This window comes from Brienomyrus brachyistius, chromosome 21 (genome assembly GCF_023856365.1).
Source record: "Brienomyrus brachyistius isolate T26 chromosome 21, BBRACH_0.4, whole genome shotgun sequence".
NCBI lineage: Eukaryota > Metazoa > Chordata > Actinopteri > Osteoglossiformes > Mormyridae > Brienomyrus > Brienomyrus brachyistius.
The window spans coordinates 9,148,572-9,168,758 of record NC_064553.1 but is presented as its reverse complement, the minus strand read 5'-3'; the positions used below and the strand labels follow the sequence as shown (position 1 = coordinate 9,168,758).

The following is a 20,187-nucleotide window of genomic DNA, read 5'->3' as shown; positions in this document are numbered from 1 at the left end:
AAAGCCGTCTTTATAAAGGTGCGTAAACGTCACCTAGGCTCCCCCTGGATGACGCATTCAGCCCCGGCAGTATCGGGGCAGCACTCAACGGGGACCTTAAGAACTGTATTTGCCACAACACACTTGCCATGTCAGTAAGTGCGATGTCAGAATCCGTGCACATTTCTTACCTTTGACCCCATTTGTTTTGCATAAATCATTTACAAAACAAAGCAGCAATAGCAAAAAAAACACTTATAATAACAACAACAATGCTAATAAAAAGACTACTACTAATAATACTACTAATAATAATAACGATACAACTACTACTACTACTAATAATAATAATAATACTAATAATACTAATAATACTAATAAATAACTTGATGAGAGCGTCGTCTCTCAGGCTGACGTTGTCTCTCATGCCCATTCAGACCCCCTGCCTTTGTTCTCCTTTCTGTTATGTCCTTCTGGGAGAAACACGTGAGTAGAGGAGGCGGCTCCAGCCGTGCACACAGCAGCCGGGCTGGGACGGGAAGCCGGAGAGCACCGGGACAGCGCGCTGGGGAGATGGCAGGCGTGAAACTGTAAGGGGAGCGGAGCCACAGGAGCGGAGCCGCTGCGCAGAGGTCGCAGGTTCAGTCCTTTGCGCCTGTCCTAAGTTGTCCAGTCGCGTCCCCGGAGCAGGAGCGCCTAGCGCCGGAGAGCAGCCCGGTACTTTATTCCTCTCTCGCCGGTGCCTAAAAGCCGTCTTTCAGCACTTTGGGCAAGGACAGCTCCTCGGCCGCCGCCGCCGACTGGCGCAGCTCCGCTCCGCCGCACCGAAAGGTAGTTTTGACCCAACTAACGAGGGGATTTCGCGTCCAGTTCGGCATCACTTCGCACATATGAGACCTGGCAGTCGCGGTATAGAGCAAGTACTCAACTGACCGACAGCGGTGGGGGAAATATCTGACTTTTTACTCAATATGTACCAGGGGCATTTACAGGTAAGGGCTCGATTTCTTTTTTGCATTTTGGGGTTTGCGATCGTCTGTGTGGTACCAGGCGGCTGCGGAAGATTTTCCCCTAGACGGATACGCGCAGGGTTTAGCAAATTTAAACGGGATTTTACATCTTATATACACTTCATATCACTGGCTTGGCGATCAGGTCCTGCCAAGGACATTCTCATGCTTAAATATCCTGTATTTGCATGACGATGCAAAACAGCCATAATACAAAAGAGGGTCCAGGAACGAGTAATTAAGATGAAATGCTTGACAGTAACTCACGTGTTATGTGCGTCTCTGTATGTCCCGGTTTTGTCCCGTCACAGAATGATGTGAAACGGGGTAAAGGTGTTTTATTTTAATATTTCAGATATTGTGCTTTATTTTAATAGGACGTGCATATGCAGTTTATGTGAACTACCCCCCCCCCCAAAAAAAAAAAAAAAAAAAGATCCAAAACAACTTAAAAGGGCTCCATACATAAGACCGCTGGTAATTATTGCGTGTTTACAAAGCCAGAAGATAACCTAGAGATGACTCTTAATAGTGGATAGTTAATCCAGCGTGTCAGATCATCGTATTGTGCAGTTTCTGTGAGGGCATTTGGCGTACTTTATGAACCTAACGTCATAAACGAGGGTACGAAGGGGTAATTTTTTAACCTTGAGGTTCGCAGTCACAGTGCACGGTTCCCAATTCATGTGTTCAGTCGTAATCTTTAGTTATACAGGAAACATAAACCGGGACAGCATTCAGTCTACAATAATACTAATACTACTAGTGCACTACTACTAATAGCAGTAATATTAGTAATAATAATAGTAATAATAATAATATGAATCTATGAACTGTTTGTGTGTCTTATATTCTTCTTTTAATACAAAAAGTGTTCGCCAATTAACCCTTCTCCATTTATCTTTGGAACATTTGGATCCAAAGTTTGGATTTACGTGACAGTTTCAGCTGTTGAGCAACAAAAGTACCAATATGCAACAACGTGCGTTGCAAATACCCTACAGGCTGCTGAGGATTTGGATCATCAGATGTCCTGAGAGTCACTGCATTGCAATTAAGTTTCCACAGTACAAGCCATGATAATCACCATTCTGTTTACTAGCCAAATGCAGTTTCGGTGCAATATTAGAAGAAAATGTTTTATAATCTTACATACATTGATGATGTTGAATGCAAATTATAGGTATATGCATTGCAGTCATTTCCTTAGAGCTTAAATGATATACATGGTTTGTATGAGATATAGATATGTATTGTTTGTTCATTAAAGGAGAATATCAAACATCTCGATTATGCAGGGTCTAGGCCTACATGCCCTTAATTAAGTTCACATCAAAGGACCTGGCAAACAAAATACCTTTCTTAGCCACATTTTAAAGCTTAAATGTCTTTTTTTTATTGTGATATCTATTGCCCCGTGAAAATAATTTGCGCGTCAAGCCATTTGGCAGACTGAAAGTGGAACTTCAGCCAAACACATAAATAACGGGCCCTTGCCCGCCTAAAGGGGTGACAGAATTTGTTACTTAACATCGGCATAAGCTTGTAACTTCACTCTCGCAGGCCGCACTTTAATGGATGAACTCATTGGCATTTTCTCGGGGAGTCCATGTCTGTGAGTGCTTAGGTCTGTACAGGTTCACTGAGCATTATCCACAGGGGTTAATATTTGATGGTGTTAACTCAGACTGTTTACTGACGCTAACTCAGCAGTTTCTAGCATATCCATTTGGACTTAAGGAGACAGTTCATTCAAAGGACAATTATACGAAATGTACCAGTTTCCTTGAGGTTCTTTTTAGCACCAAAGTATACTAGATCAGCAACACAGGTCAGCGGCTCACTTGGGCTTTTATGGAAAGCAATATGATATCGTGACCACATTTTTCTAAGCACTGTGCATCCTGTCATTTTTCTCAACCTAGGCAGTATGATTCATAGTGCCTTCTGAATGTGATGCCCATACATTATGGAATACAAATTACATTATGAAACACCCAAGATACCAGATCGATCTTTTATTATTCCTACTTATAAATTTAATTTCACTTAATGTCTTGGCTGTCTTTCTCCATTTAATAATAGATTCGGTGTTGCGCTCGGGCTGTTACTGGCATCGGAGCTCGGCATTATTCAGCTGATCAGTGAACCAGGATTATTTTATTTAGAGCAATTCTCTGTGCAGCACCCGAGGTGGAATGCCAAGAGAGAAAAGCAAGCCTGTGATTTGTGTATCTGTAAACAGGCACTAAAATAATACTCTTGATTCAAATGTGAGACACGCAGGTGCCTCCGCCGGCTGAAAGCAGATGTTACTCGCCTTCCACACGTTGAAGTTTTTGGGGGGAACCAGCAAATGAAATGAATTTCTCATGCTTCTTCTCTTACGTGAAACGCTACAGAGATAAGTGGTGCAGGGAAATCCTTATTTCTTGTGCATGGGCTTAATGCCCTGCTGGTATCAACAAAACATTCTTTTTACCAAGCTTATTACCTGGATGCCTCAGTACATGTCTACTTGAATGAGTTTTACTGTCCATGTGGCTTTGATGTGTTTTTTTTAACACATATTCAAACATTACTTAAATTTAGCATAACGTTAATGAGTTCACTTTCTGAATCAAAAAGTAGCTCCGAGTTATCCTGAGACTTTACAGTGCTTCACCCTTGTCCAGATGAATAGTTCTGGTGCTGGACTAAAGACTTAATTCTTTGTGAAACATCCTTGGCATTCGTTGTTGTGTTATATTCTTTTATCACGAGGTAAAATTGATTTGATCTGTAATGGAGTGTTTTCAGTCTGGGCTGTTTCCAAGATCCTTTTGGGGGGTGATTAACGGCGAGCAGACGTTCCTCGTCTTCTTGCGGCCACTCGATATATCGCAGCCTCCCCCATCTCCCTATTTTTAACCTGTGATGGTAGTCTTTTCCTTTCAGACAACGGTTGGTGAAACGTGATACCGCCCTCACCTTGTCACAGAAGCTGCAGGAACGAGTGGACGATGTCATCGCTGAGTGTCAGATGATTTGTCCAGTCACACCGCGCCGTTCTCCTTTTATGAAACATGCATAATAACATGCTTGTTAGAAACTGAGTAATTACTACCACAATTTTGATTTTATTTAATGAAGGCATGTTTGAATAGACCTACAATTCAGCACATACTCCACAGGCTAAATTTCCCAAGAAAGGCTCTCCACTTTCTAATTACTAACGTCTGACGTTGTTATGAAAATATTGAATACTTGTCAAGATTCATCTGTTGGTCCAACTTTCTGAACAGAATGATGCGTGAATAGAATCACACTTAATAAATGGTGATAAGAAATGGTGGATCAATGAAGAGAATGTTTTGAGTACTGAGTAAATGGTTTAATCAGCTGAGTATTAACTTTCTTTTTTAAGGGCTACAAATTAAATTATTTATAATTACTAGTTCACTAATATCTGGATATGGAAAGCAGTATTGTATTTCAATTCTGCCATATTGTTCATCAGCAAAACAAGCAAGCTGCTTCTTAGGAGAACTGGGAAAAAAAGCATTTTTTTCACTTTTGCACATGCATTGTGCTATTTATGCACCTTCCAAGCTATTGTGTTGTGTAAACCAAGATGCATCCAGTTCTGCAGATGCCACGCTGGCAAGTTTGCGAGGTCTGGCGAGCGAGCGAGTTTGTCACCTGGCGCGCGCAAGCCAGCCGCTCCCGGAATCGCTGAGCGCCGGGGCGAAGGTAAACCCACTCAGGTCAAGCGCAAAGCTGCCTCAAGAATCCACATCCGTTGTTCCTTGGGAAGGGAAAGCAATTTTCTGCACGTGTGCACATTCCTGGAGCTGCTGATGTGCAAACTTTCGTCAGTGTATCACGATGTGACTCATCCTACTAGTGTTATTGCACTGGGAATCTGGGTATCTGCCTATAGCAGAGAAGGAGATAATAGCCTCCATCTATAATATGTGGGATATCCCAGCATGCTTTTCTTCGATTTTTCTGTGTAACGTGACTGTTTGGGAGACATTTTTACATTAGCGATTTTGAGAAAGAAATGAAACTGCCAGAAGATGATGTTGGAGAGATGCTTTTCTGCACGTTTGAGGCTTCGAATCTGACACCGAGTGAAAGCTTGAGCTCCGGGAGTAGAAGTGATGAAAATTCAAGCACAGCTGATGGTCTGAATCGAAGCCGACGGACGGCCTTCCGTCAGCAGAGGATACCCTGATAAGGGTGATGGCACCGGAAGCGAAGGGATGGGATGACTGGCGGCAGGTGTTGCTTGTCAGCCCTGATAGAGGGCGTCTGTGTTCCTCTCCACTGCCTGCTTCCCAGCTCATTTGCTTGAGATACCTTGTTGAGTCCCAGCTGATGGCTGTGGTTTGGCAGAGATTCACCATGGTTTGCCGCTCCATAGAACACGACCCAGTGGCTCGCTTCCCTCCTGATCCTGCTTAGAGTCCTTCATAAGCATTCATTCATACCTCCAGATAATAATGCAGATGGCCAGTCAGCATTCTCCTGACTGCAGCTACAACTATGCATGCCGCATCCCTGCGTCCACACAGCTCAAGGTGTTCATGCTGCATTTTTCTCGCCATTAAAAATAACACGGTGAGTGACTAAAGAGTGCCTAGAAACCACTTCATTAAATCATTCAATAACCTTAATATCTCCCCTCTCACCCTGCTGCATATGATCTTTGCCTGAAATTCCTGTTACAGTGCAGAGAGGTGCTCTGCAAGCTGTCGCGAGTGACCGCGATGTATTTGCGGCTTCCGAACAACTTGTCTAGTGATTATTTCTTGATCCGGCACTTGGACGCGTTCCCGCCTTGTTCTTTCCAAGCTCAGAGGCATAATTTGCAAATTTTCATCTGGGCTAGATCCCAGGAGAGAGGAAATGGCACTATACCCTTCTGAAATGTACCTGGAACTTGTGTAAAGAGCATAATAAGTTATAAGCATCTGCTAAGCTAAGTAAACGCCACGACTGCAATGGCAGCTGATACCGTATGTTTGTTGAAGCCCCGGTTAGCAGTGCTGTCATAGATCCACCAAAGCCATTAGCATATAGGTTCTCAGAAGGCTCATCAACAGGAGCGTAATGTGTTGATAGGGTTATATCCCCTTGTCTTTCCTTGATGTCGGTTCCGTGTTCTGCGTTACAGCGGTGCTCATGATGTGTTGCTCCTGAGGGTCTGGAGGGAATAGCCGGCGGACGTCCTGTTTTAGTCACCGTGTCATTTTTCCCCAAGGTGAAACAGGGCCCCCCCCCCCAAACCTTTGATATTCCACCCGTGTCACCGAGACGCTGGACATCTGTCGCATTTCTTGCCGCAATCCATCCCCAAACCCCTGGAGTCGCTTCTGCCACTTTAATGTGTAATTAAGAGACGCGTGTTTGAATACCGGTCCATGTGCGATGGAAGGGAAACATGGAAAATCACTAGAGAACCGAACCAGCACAAGTTGCAAAGACACAAATTAGTTGCGAGAGAAATAATTGAAATAATTAAGCCCAGTTACATGGATTTTTTTACAAAAATGCTGCATCAGTTACCTTCTGGATACCGATGGACTACATTCCACTTAAAACTGACTGTTGAGTATTTCTTACCTGGATAAATTTCTCTCCCTTTGTCAATAAATATTGTTAGACCAGGCAGTGAAAGTGTTTATGCTGGGAAAGTAGCTGTCCGTAACACAATAAGATGGAGAACGACACGTATGAGAGGTTTGAAAGGCCAGTCTTGCTGATTAATGTCTGCTTGCTGTGTCACACAGACTTAGGATGACCACCTAACCCACGTCAGAAGGGACACGATGAGCTACTTCAGGTTTTGCAATCTGTTTAAAAACTGAAAGGTTTCTGTGCTGGGATAAATAATTCAGTTCTTGTGCTTTGACTGGTTTGTTTCCTTAATTGAATGACTCATCCAGCTGTTTCACATTAACATTAGTGACACGTGCATGATTATAGGAGACTGACCAATCAGCACACAGCAAGAACTCAGAGACTGACCAATCAGCACACAGCAAGAACTCATTGCTTAAGTGTAATCCGGGTCGTTTTAATTGGAATGGTTGAAATGGTAGTTTAGAGACTCCGTCGTGTCCCTCCTGACATGGATTAGGTGGTCACACTACATGGGCTCCACTCCATTCTTGCTCCTTTCTAGCTTCAGGATGTTCAAAAGTATTTATCCTGGCTTGGATGTTAGAGCAAACATCAGTCTTTCTTCTTGGTGTATGCAGAGGAGCACCTGTCTCAGAGCATGGTGGCATGAGGCTCATTGGGTTAAGCCTCTGTGCTCGTGATATGCACCAAGTTGGCGGACAGTGGCTCACCAGAGTAGTCACACCTCCATTGGGTCCTTGATCAAGGCCCTTAACCCCCCCCCCCCACCCCCAATTTTTCCCAGGTCACCACAGAAGTGGCCTGACCCTGCACCCTCACCTTTATATATCTGTGAGTATGTCTCAGCGGAACCCAAATAGAATATACGGGAAAAAGCATTCCAGTCTACCTGCACTTCTTCCAGTGGCAAAAAAAATCGTTATCATAAAATTATGTTTTTTTGTGCCAGACAATTTGTTACGTTTCAGCTGACTACCACGCAGTTCCTCCGGCTGCATGACACGCCAGACGCCCCACTGCTGTGCTGGACGATTAGCTGTGATGCCAACAAGAGAAACCGCTTTGATTAATGTCTCATTTGAAAAGCAGGCTGAGAAACGGTGGTTGGACATTGGGGCAGACTGTCTGAAACAGCCGCTTCCCGGACCAAATGGGACTTGTCAGAGCTTTAGCTCAGCATACTGCTTTCTAAAGGTAATCTGTGTTGTCCTTTCACCTCTATTATTGCACTGTTAAAGTAATATTTGGTAAAACTTTACATTAGCTGCACCTTCATGATGCCTTTATAATGCATTCATAGAACATTTAATGCCCCTACGTAATACATTTATAGAGCATTCAGAAGAAGCTTGTAAGTATACAGTATACCTTAATATCTTAACACAGTGTTTCCCAACCCATGGCAGTCCTCGGGGAACCCTGGACAGTTCACGGTTTTGCTTCCTCTCAGCTCCCAGCGTGCTTGTACCAGGTATTCGGTGTTCCTGATTAGTTGGGAGCAAAAACGTGGACTGCCAGGGTTCCCCGAGGACTGGGTTTGGAAATACTGTCCTAACATACCTTAGCAGCCTTAATATATGCTAAAAACAAACATTATCTGATAATAACAAGCATTATAATCATTTAATCTGATAAGGCTTGTCATTAATGTATATTAAAGCTGTTAAGGGATGTTAAGGTATGCTGACATGCTGACTATGAGTGTTCTATAAATGCATTATGAATGTATTATAGCAGTGCACTGAATATTCTATTAATTTGTAATGAATGCTTTATGAAGGTGCAGTTAATGCAGCCTAATATTCCGTGTGGGGAAAAAGAAGCTTAAAGCAAAGCAGGACGTACACCTGTCACGAAGGCGGAGAATGGCAGACAGAGATTAGGGACATGTCTGTCTCTGGATGTCGATTTGCTGACCCGCAAAACAAACACGCCTGAAAGTGACTGTTGTGTAAAATAAAAAGGGGACGGAGGGTAATTGCAGTGCGGACAGTGACGCAGGGGGCACTGGTATAACATGCTGGGGGGCTTTTTTGTGGCAGTGCTTGATTTCTGTGCGACTTTCGCTTTTTTTTTTTTTTTTTACTTTTCCTTCTGCCGTTTGTCTCTTGTATCTCATGCAGCACCCTGACATCTTTGGATCACTCAAGCCTGCTTTTGATATACTCCAGGGGAGATCTGAGCAATTTAATTTTACACCGCAGCAGTGTGACGCAGGATGAATCAGACCCATGGATCATACCCATGGCGTGTAACATTTGATGGGGCCGCAACTTTTGCTGCGACGCCCGGCGTCTGCGAAACCTATCATTTTGGGCTCTCGAGTCTCCGGCGGGCCTCGCGCGGCGATGTTTCATGTCAGACAGATTCCATCTGAATAATCTCGCGCAATCAATTTCACAGCACATTTCACGACGCAGTCTGTCTAAAAATGGCAAGGAGGAAATCGATACAGTGGAGGAATGTGTTTCATTTTAATTTATGAAATATAACAGGCTGTGTTTTCATCGTTTGAAATATATATATGATATCATAAACATAAATTTGATGTCTCTGGAGGCCTATATTATAGAAGTAAATTTAAATAAAAATCACCACTAACAAAAAGGAGTAATACTGAGAGACATGATTCATCAATCATTTAAACTCTTCAAACATGAATAAATAAACACCATCACCTCAGGAGAGTTCCCATGTGTGTGTACCCATAATGCCTTGCAAACCACATGGCCTCCAAACGCAAATACAAAGGAGAAACAGAAGTCTGTTGCTGAGGTAATTCTACAGAAAGGTGGGTAGGGCCTACAATGCCCCTCCCACTCTGAAGAATTTTTAACTGTATAAGACAGTGTTTCCCAGTCCGGTCCTCGGGGACCTAGAGACAGTCCATGTTTTTGCTCCCTCACAGCAAAAATGCAGACTGTCTGGCAGGGAGCTCGGAGGGAGCAAAAACATGGACCGACTGTGAGCCCCTGAGGACCGGATTCGGAAACACCAGCATAAGGGATTGATATCGATACAATGAAATGTTACTGCAGCCACTATATTAACCTAATTCCAGTGAACAGGCATTAAAATCTGTCTTCACTTCCCAGGTGAGCACTTTTTCAAACGGGCATTCATTCCTGTAAATGGTCAATATAAACAGCGATAGCTCAGCTTCAGCTCGCACGGAATCGTGGCAGGTGGTGGCTGCACCAACAGCGTGAAAATGGATGCCGTAAGTCATCGAAAATACTTTGAGAGACACCCAAATGGAGCACTGTCACAGAAAGGCAGTTCACCAGAGCAATCAGCACAGCTATCCGCTGAGTAGTATATGTTTATGATCGTACCATCCGACAGATATAAGTTCAGCCCAGTGAGCCAGATAATAGATTGAACTCCGAAACAGTAAAATTTTTATCTTTGTAAGCCTCAATTACAGATGCTCTGTTAGTCTAATGGGCTTGCATATGACATCTTGCCTAAATGAATATATCATTACATGACTGAAGTGGGACAGGGCATTATGTAGTCAAATCGAACTAATTAGAGGCCAAAATTGATAGTTATTAAGGTTAAAAAGATCTGTACTTCAAATGTGGGGCTTTCAGTTCTGAATGGGGGTGGGGGGGTGTTTCAAACAGGCACAGCACAGCGACCATCGAGTTTAATTCCATCAGTGGGCTCATCTGTGACTTTCCGACACGAGCTGTCATAGTCGACGAGAAGGCTGGATGTGGCTGAAGGGACAGTGGCGAGCAAACCGCTCAGCGGCCCGGCTGCAGGCGTCACGCAGTGAACATCTGGATCAGCGTTTATAAACCGCTTTCACTGGCAGAGCGGGTCACTGCACAACTGGCCCGTGCGCGTACTTGTAGGACACAAGTTTAAGTGATGGAGTTTAGCAGTCGTTTTCATTACAAAAGCAGAGGATAATCCCCCTTCCATCAAGGATTGCTGTGGGACTGAATTCATGCCCAGGAATTTTATCCCTCTGGCCTTGGTGGGGGGAGGGGGGTGGGCATTGGCGGTAAATTTTGTCAAGCTGGAGGTGGGGTCTCAATGATAACATTTGCCAGGTTGGGTAGGTGGGGTGGGAGGGTTGCACGTGCCTGTTCAGTACCCGATTATTTCCCGACCCACAGCTGGGAATTCCCCCAATTAGCCGGCATGGCAGTTCCAGAGGAAGGGGGAGTACGACTGATCGCAGAGCTAGCGAGCCCAGCTACGTGGTGGGGGTCACTGTGCGGACCGAGGCCCCCGTGCCACACACAGGGGCTAATTACGTCCACGCGGACTCCTGTAGGACACAGCCTGCTGGCTCCCAGGGCCGGCTGATGGCATTATTAACGGTCAGATGGAGGCGGAAAAGCTTATCTGTGATGGAAAAGACAGGGCATGGGCAGCAGCGGCTCTCCAGATCTGATGTCCTTCCTCCGCTTCCGGTGGGTGCAGGGGCAGACAGCGACGCTAGCGAACTCATCAGCGCCATGGCGTTGACGTTCCTAAGAGGCCGAGGTTTCTCACGACAAGGGCCCTACCTCCGTCCGATGACGGAGCAGCCAAACATCACCGTCTGCCAAAACAGAGCCTCGGGGAGAGAGAAACAGTCGTCAAAGTCACCATGAATCGAGTGATTTACTGTCCGAGGGCCAGCAAGGCACAGTAATGCGTGACCCAGACCCATTTAGCTGGGAATCCTGCATTTAAAGCTCCTCTTAATTGTTTGTGCCGACTGACAGATATTGATTGATTTACTGACTGAGTTACATAAAGGTTGTCCTAGTGAAGAACATATTTCTGAATGGATAAACTACCAATGTTCTAAATTGCAACGTTTTGTTAATGATCTGTCGCTTAGGCAAGTAGTTTCTAGATTATGTTTACTGGCTTGTTGGGTGGGTGCGTTCATGAATGAATGAACGTCGAACAGCCGAACACCCTTTTATGGCTAATGAATGGTAATCAGGAAATGCAGATTTCCTGTTCATGAGTTCCCAGCCAGGCTTTTACCAACGTTATGTTGCTGAGCTCTGCTGCATTAATCTGGATCGCTCTCTGGTGCCGTATTTGTATGACTGCGAAGCAGACAAACATTGAGCCCCGTTTCCCATAATAATAGCCTCTGGCTTTAAGGTAGAGTCTCACGGAAACCAGCACTTCCGACTTCAAACCCTTGAATAATGAAGCAATTTGCATGTTTTAACTTTGCTCTCCTGTATCCTCAGTCCCAGCTTCTGAAAGACCTCCACTCCACGCACCTCCGTACTCAGGTGCAGGGGGGATTCCCTGACAGATACCCCATCTGTATGCAAATTTTAGAGACATATTTATGTATTCGATACAGATACATGCAGCTGTAGAGACTTATGATCTGTTTGTCTGCATTCCCGAACCGTGGGAGATGTTCCTCCAATCTCGCTCTCCTTGACACACTGTGCAGAAAATGTCAGGCGGTCCAGGGAGGCCAGAAGCAATGAGAATCAGCAGCGCAGACTGAGATAGGGTGAGTTTCCCCCTCTCTTGATCCGCTGCATGTCTGAAGCTTGTCGCTCCTGCTGAGAGAGAGGAATTTGGGGTTAGCCAACAAAGCAGATGGGGCCCTTTTTGCGGGCTGCCTGTCAGCATGTGTGCAGTTGTCTGGGCCCCTGCATGGGGCTGGGAAGCTGAGGGGGCCCGCTAACCACGACAGCCTGGGGTCCCTATTTGTAGCGCCCCTGCTTCCGGCTTGTGTTTCTATTTCTGTTGTCCAGCGTTGCTATTTTTGCTGACCTAGCAGCATGGCACCTTCAGTCCAAGCTCCCTCGGCCCGCCCCTATTTCTTCTGATTGGCTGGCCCTCCTCCGCTTCTCCTGATTGGCTGGCCCTTCTCCGCATCTTCCAATCGGATGTGAAGGCGTGAGGATTTTTACGTGTCTCTTTTCTGTCGGCTTGCACGCGGCACCTGAAGGAGCACAGCGTTCCCCGTTAGAGAAACTGACCGGTCGAATTTGTTTCACGTGAGGTCAGACGCGTGTTACGGAAAAGGAGAGCCAATTAAGAAAGAACGGTGATTCAAAAAGTAGATCTCAAGAAGGGGCTTTCTTCACCTGACCTCTGTGCTGCAGGGTAAATTCAATTATCCAGGGTTTTACTTCATGATTCAATTTTTTCGAGTGGCGTGGGGGGAGGGGGGGAGCAGACACATATCTGTGTTTACCGGGATTTCATTTTCAATTACACCCTCAGCTGTTCCGTCACTGTACAATACCTTGAAGGACGTCCATACTCCTATTTATACCAATATGGGAATTCCGCCGGCAGATTTAGCGTGTGCTCCGGAAAGTTACTTTTTATAACTCATTTTTTTCTTCAGCTTTTGTGGTGGAATTGATGCCTCCCTCTGCGCCGCGGGAGGGAAAATGAGCAGGGATTGTTTACCGAGGCATCGGTGCGTTTATGTGTTTTTGCGCGTGTGTTTAAGTTTCCCCGTGTGTGCGTCAGCCCCGGTACATTCGCGCTCGTCTGAGCATGCGCGCTTCTGCTTAAAGTGAGATAAAGAGAAAGGAAGAGACGGAAGGGCAGAAAGGGGGGCAGAGAGAGGAATAGAGAAGAACAAAAGTAGAGAGAGAGAGAGAGAGAGAGCGAGAGGGATACAAGGGCAAAGTCAGTTTGACCCTATGGCCAGCTCCCTGGGTTCCTGACATGAGACTCTGGAAATCACAACACAGATGGCTCCGCCCTCTCCCCCCATCCAGTGTGCCCCCTGCTGGAGACCGTGCCCCGGCCAAACCCCACGGAATCCACCTACCGCCGCCCTCAGCAAAACAGCATGTGTCTCTGGCAGCGGATAGATCATGCCGCCGTCCCCCGAACGCGCTGCTTCAGCAGGCTCACACGTGTGCCCTTACTGCTTCTGAAAGGTGCGCGCAGCCCTGAGTGTGACTCAGGGACGCGGAGTAGCAGGAATTCTTCATGCTCCCGTGCTCCTTCTGTGACGTCACGCAGCTATGAAGAATGGGAGCCTGAATGGGACCATGGGAGATGCTGTGTGTCACGGACCCCAGGCGGGGTGGGGCTGTCCCAGTAGGTGCATATAAGGGGATGTAAGATTTGGCAGTCTTGGGAAGGAGAGTCAGGTGACCAGTGTCAGGCGATCAGCTGATTTCTTCTAACTGTCCCCTATGATGTGTATAAATAGGTGTGTTTTTGACCTGGAAGTAGCCATGACCTTTAACACCTCACGAGCACGTCCCACACACTCTCTGAGCTCTATCCCCACCCACCCGGCGCTCCGTCCATTTTCTCATCAGTCCTTCTTCCCGTTTTTATTTGATTATCCTGTCCATTCCCTCTCCCCTTCCGGAGGACGTCGTTACAAATAAAGGTCCTGTCCTCCGGTCCTACACCTCGCCATTCCAAATGCAGACTCCCGGCTTTACAGGGAAGGTCTTTCTGGCAAGGAGAGATTTATATATAAATGGACCATAGTAGCGCATAGTAGCAGCATGTCAAGGCAACCTTTAGAAATTCAACCTGTTTAATAAAGAAACAAAGAAATGGCAGAAAATGCCAAGGCCTCGGAGGAGGCTGTAAATGAGCCGATTCAGCTTGAGCTGCGTCACCTTTATCGGCCGCTGACAACAAATCAAATTAGAATCGATGGGGCGGCAGCGGTGCCTTGTAGCCGCCCGTGGCCCCTCCCTTCATGGAGGAGTAACTCCTTCCTTAGAGCCCCGGAGCTCAAAGTGCCACAAGGGAGGCGAGGCCAAGATGCGAATGAGCGGCATGGTTACCTGATGCCGGTGAGCTGCTCCGGCAATCAGCCACATCCATCTCGAATCGGCGAACTCATCCTCGTTTCCATTTGGGGGGAGGGGGGGGGTGGTTAAGTGTGGGCTGGCAGGAGACAAGTCGCTTAAGGCCTTGGCAATTAGCGGGGGGGGTCGCACTCATCAGGCTGTGTTCGACACTTTGACAGTTTGAGTTTTTCCCCTTTCTCTCCGAGTCCCACTTCCTGTCGAGGGATCTACATGTGCAAGCACCCCCCCCCCCATTTGATGGCACTCTAGTGGCCTCTTCTACCGAGACGCCCGATGGATCTTTTTAATGCCTTTGGTTAGGGAAGAAGAAAACGTGAATGAAATACAGAAACTGGACCCCCCCCCCCTCCCCCCCGCCCCATGCCAAGCCCAGGACTGGCTTAGGATCGATGTCGTCTCCCCCACTAGGGCTCCCCAGCCGCCCCGTTCCTGCCAGACTCTGGAGTAATGTTGGCCGGCCACGCCCATTGATAAAGTTCACCAAGCTGGAAAACAAACAAGAAGATTCCGTTGGGGTGTGGGTGGTGTGTGTGTGGGGTGTGTGTGGGGTGTGTGTGGTGTGTGTGTGCTTGTCCTACATCAGATCTCTACTTTACGGTCAGAATAATGAGCGAGGCACCGTTGGATGATCTGGAACTATGCTCAGGTTCTAGGTGAGACAGGAGCTGTGTCTATGATTGGGTGGTTGCTAGTTCCAGTCCCATGGCTGGCAGACTGATTTCGGCCTTGGGTCCTTGACCAAAGCCTTTAACCTTTAAATGATCCTGGGTCTGTCTGTCCCTCTTTTCTCAATAGAAGAAAAAGTGTTTGCTAAAGAAATTAAACTACATAAAAAGATGGAGGACAGCGTGTGCATTTAGGCGTCCTGAACGCTACGTGTCTGGTTTACATTTCACCAGCACGTTCAGATAAGGAGCGAAAGGTCCCACGCCTGCACCAGTCACATCTTCCTGCATCTCCCAGGGCTTTCATCTGAGTTTGCATGAAGGCCAGCAAACAGACACCTCTGTCCTTTGCTCAAGGAAGAGTCACGCAGCAACGAACAGGGTGGGGGAGCAAGACACAGAGAGCCCCCACTCTGCAAACACCTCCACTCATATGACACAATGGCCTTGCAAATATCATTAACTTCCTCGAAGTAAAGGCCACTACCTTGTTCCCCCCTTCATTAGGAAATCCCGCCCCCCCCCCCCCATGAAAAAATGTCATACCTCACTGGCCATCTAAAGAGAAAATAAACCAATCTGAGCCCCTTACTCCCAGCTATGGGAAAAACCTCTATCGTTTTTGACCTTCCAGCAAGAAGACGACAAGCTTGAGTAACATTTAAATCAAAGCACTCGATGCTTTTCGGGAGAAATGAAACAGGTCTACCTTTAATGCAAAATATAAATAAGCGGGATATCGGCCGCGTGTGATGTCTTACTGTCATTTTGTGGCTTAGATGATATGTTCCACCAAAGAAACCTGCCATTTCGATAGGGCTTAAATTTTGGTGAAAAAAAACCAGGTGACATTAACAGCTCTGCTACCTGAAGAAGGAGGTGCTGTTGTCACGATACCAAAATTTCTAAGTTTGATATGATACAAGGATAAGGAAATACGGAGCACCTGAAGGAACATGGCAAAAAAATAAAATACTCTTACTTTCGCGTGCACACGAGATGAGTATTAAAATTCTATACTATTTTCAATGCTCACAGTATATAATGAAACTATGTATTAAAATATATATTTCAACTGCAAAAACCATTTGTAAACACGTGACTATATTAAAAGATCTGTCGCATAGACCCCACGACGACATGGGGAGAACATGCAAACTCCGCACACATGTGACCCAGGCGGAGACTCAAACCCGGGTCCCAGAGGTGTGAGGCAACAGTGCTAACCACTGCACCACCATGCCACCCCATTCAGTGTTAACCACTGCACCACCATGCCACCCCATACAGTGTTAACCACTGCACCGCCATGCCACCCCGCTGTGGAATCAATACCACGAAAAATCTGGTATTGAAATAGTTTTATAGTTATTTATACGTCGCTACTTTTGATACGCTTGGCAGCACTAGAAGGAACGAAACTAGAAAGGGTTGCTGCATGAGGTGGCACTGGGGTGCATTTTATCTGCCGTTGGAATTGCTCTGTCCTGATATATATCCCTGCCATGGAAGCTGTCGCGCTATGGACATGCATGTGAGGTCCAGTTGGGCTGATTTTGTCCGTAGCCTAAACGACATATATATATATATATATATATATATATATACATATATATATATATATATACATATATATATATATATATATATATATATACATATATATATATGGGGGCGGCATGGTGGTGCAGTGGTTAGCACTGTCGCCTCACACCTCTGGGACCCGGGTTCGAGTCTCCGCCTGGGTCACATGTGTGCGGAGTTTGCATGTTCTCCCCGTGTCGTCGTGGGGTTTCCTCCGGGTACTCCGGTTTCCCCCCACAGTCCAAAAACATGCTGAGGCTAATTGGAGTTGCTGAATTGCCCATAGGTGTGAATGGTGTGTGAGTGTGCCCTGCGATGGGCTGGCCCCCCATCCTGGGTTGTTCCCTGCCTCGTGCCCATTGATTCCGGGATAGGCTCTGGACCCCCCACGACCCAATAGGATAAGCGGTTTGGAAAATGGATGGATGGATGGATATATATATATATATATATATATATATATATATATATATACACATTTCATATGGTGCAACTTTGAGACCCAAACCTTGTTGTACACAGCGCGTATTATAAAGGTATAGACAGTGAAAATGACTCCCCTTCCTTCTAAACGACTCACCTGGATTAAGAGCTCCACACTTTCCACGGGAAGAATTGACCTGCTTTGTATCTTTCCAGCTATATTCCCTGTAGATTGACAGCTAAAGCCTTTAGGAAGCTAATTCCTCGCTAGACATACATATAGATCGTGGAAAAGCACGAGCGTAATAAGTTTTAAAGGCATATTTTGCAGGAGCCCAGAAGGACTGAAGGTGATCTGTACACATTTCCATTAACAAGGACAATGAATGGATATGAAAATTTATACAGTCACCCCTTTACATTCGCGGACCTGACATTAACGGTGTCGGTCATTCGTGAGTTGGCCGTGAACAATTAAACGGGAATATTTTTGGAGCTTGCTGAAGGATTGCAGAAACTCGAATATAATATATAAATATTAGAGATACTTAATATTTGTTAGTGTAAATGCAGAGTATACCTTGAGTATTAAAAGTCTTGGCTTGGGTTTACCGCGCATTGTTTTGGCCACCAGCATCACTCACGTTAGCTGTCTTCGTGACTGTGGAATCTTACATTTCCGGCAGTAATTCTAAAATTTTTCAGTGCCGGTGTTTGCAGTTTTAATAACGGTTACAAAACGTTATGCTCCCAGTGCGTATAGTACTGACTTTGTACATACAGGGGGAAGGGCAATACTCTGGGTTGAACATCTCCAACAATTTAAGGGGTCCAGCAGGTTGTATTGGCTGGTTTGGATTATTATCCCCCCATAATTTATACCCATTCACAGGGGCATAATTTAGATCGTCTGCATGTTAAATAAAAATCTAGACAGCAAATGGCAAGGCAGTTTAACAGGCCCAGCGTACAGTACAGTGCCATTTGTTTGAAACTGGTGATAAATAGACTTTTAATGTTATCATTCGGCCAGCAAACTTAATCACATTCACAGGGATCTTCGGAATGTCACCCTTACAAACGTGAAGGGGTCACTGAATACTCAAGGGTGGCAGGAGTACAAAAAACATTCCCCGAAACTTGAACCATCAACCTTCATGCCGTTGTCCTTAGTCGCCATTTTACCTTCCGCTCTGCAGAATCATGGGGGTTTTTTTCCACGTAGGAGGTATCCTGGCAACGCAGCTGGCAACCCCGAGGGACACAAATCGCCAGGGGAGCACGAGCGAGAATATGCCGGTAATCTGCAAGGTGAAAACAGATAGCTATTCCCACATGGCATCATGCTGGGCTTGGAGACGACGTGGATGGTGTCGAAACGGCCTCCACATAATCTATGTGACCCGAGCGGGCCGTCGGAGTCCTGAAGACCTGATTTTTTACGGCTGCTTAGGTGAGGCGCCGGGCGAGAACTCGGACGAGCACCAAAAACACTGACCTGGAAAAAGTCAGACTGGGAGAGGCCCAGGGGCAGACATGTTTTCCCGATGACTCAGATGGGCCGGGCAGACGCGGGAGTTTACGGAACACAACGCGTATCGGCTACACCTGGGAGGGAAAACAGCGCACCGATGGGAGGAAATTTTTTATTTTTTGCTGCTGTTCTGGGAGAACGTACCAGCGGACTGACAAAGCAGCTCAAAACTTTCCCCGGTGGCAAAACACGCCAGCGAGACGGATCCATGGACATGCTCACCTCGACAAGACAGGCAGCGTGACGGACGGCTATGGGTCCTCTTCAGTTACGCCGTACCTACTGCTCCCGCATGTAATGGGTTTCCTTCACATTCTGATGGACTGAGGTGTGAATTAAAAAAAAAAAGCTAAAACAAAAAAAAAAGTCCTGAGAACATTTGTACAGCATTAATGTAGCATTTTGTTATCAGTCTATTCATAAAGATGCTACTAAAGATAATTTAGACTCACTATATTATATTAATGTTCTCCCTGTGCCTCAAGGGTTTCTGCTGGGTCCTCCAGTTTCCTCTCCGCAGTCCAAAGAATTTCCTAAAAATGCCAAAAGTCTTGTATTTTGTTTGGTTACTTATAGTTAAGATTCGCGCTGGGTGGGGGTTAAGGCTGCCATTCTTGGGATTATGGTTTTCCAATATAAATGAATGGATGGTCCAAACAGACATGAATACAAACACGTGTATGTGTATGTGTGTGGATTATGTTTCTATTACATTGTGGGGACCCAATGTTCCCCACAATGTAAGAAATACTTGTTATTTGACGTTGTGGGGACTATTTTTCAGGTCCCCACAAAGACCTGCGAATGCAGTCAAAAAACTAAAAATGCCAAAAGTTTGTGTATGAGAGAGAGAGAGAGAGAGAGACAGGAGTAAGAGCCCTGTGATGTACTGATACCATCTAAGATATACCCCAGCCTTGTCCCCAATGCTGCCTGGGGTAGATTCCAGGTCTCCTCACACCCCTGATCAGGATAAGCAGTTAGTAGATGGATAGATGGATGAATGTATGGATGGATGGATGGGTGGATAGATGGATGGATGGATGGATGGATGGGTGGATAGATGGATGGATGGATGGATGGATGGATGGATAGATGGATGAATGTATGGATGGATGGGTGGATAGATGGATGGATGGATGAATGTATGGATGGATGGATGGATGGATGGGTGGATAGATGGATGCATGGATGGATGGATGGATAGATGGATGAATGTATGGATGGATGGATGGGTGGATAGATGGATGGATGGATGAATGTATGGATGGATGGATGGATGGATGGATGGATATGTTAAATGTTTTGCTTGGCACATGGTGCCCTGGGGGGAGTGTGACGCTGGGGAGCCACCCGTCAGGGGAACCGGGCCAGCACAAATACACTGGGGCACACTGCTGCCCCCTAGGTTCAGACAGGACGATCGTCCGGCCCTCGTAAACATCCGGGTGACCGGCCAGATCCGACGCTGACTAACCATGTCCGGATTTGGCGGAAGTTACCTGGCTGACTGCCGCCACCGGCCGTGCCGGCTGGACGAGCCGCGACCTCCGCGCGTCTGACCTGTCCTGCGT

General features: G+C 46.2%; 1 protein-coding gene across 4 annotated transcripts in view; it reads left to right on the top strand.

The window, feature by feature from the left end:
- Nucleotides 1–473: 473 nt before the first annotated feature.
- Nucleotides 474–20,187, top strand: part of LOC125716254 (PEX5-related protein-like) — a 69,123-nt gene continuing 49,409 nt past the window's right edge. For 3 of the 4 annotated variants that reach the window (XM_048988377.1, XM_048988375.1, XM_048988378.1), the window contains exon 1: nt 475–971. In XM_048988377.1, the coding sequence (XP_048844334.1) occupies nt 951–971 (21 nt within the window). In that variant the 5' untranslated portion in view covers nt 475–950. Of the gene's footprint in view, nt 972–20,187 lie in introns of all 4 variants that reach the window. The other variant, XM_048988376.1, reaches the window with a different exon arrangement.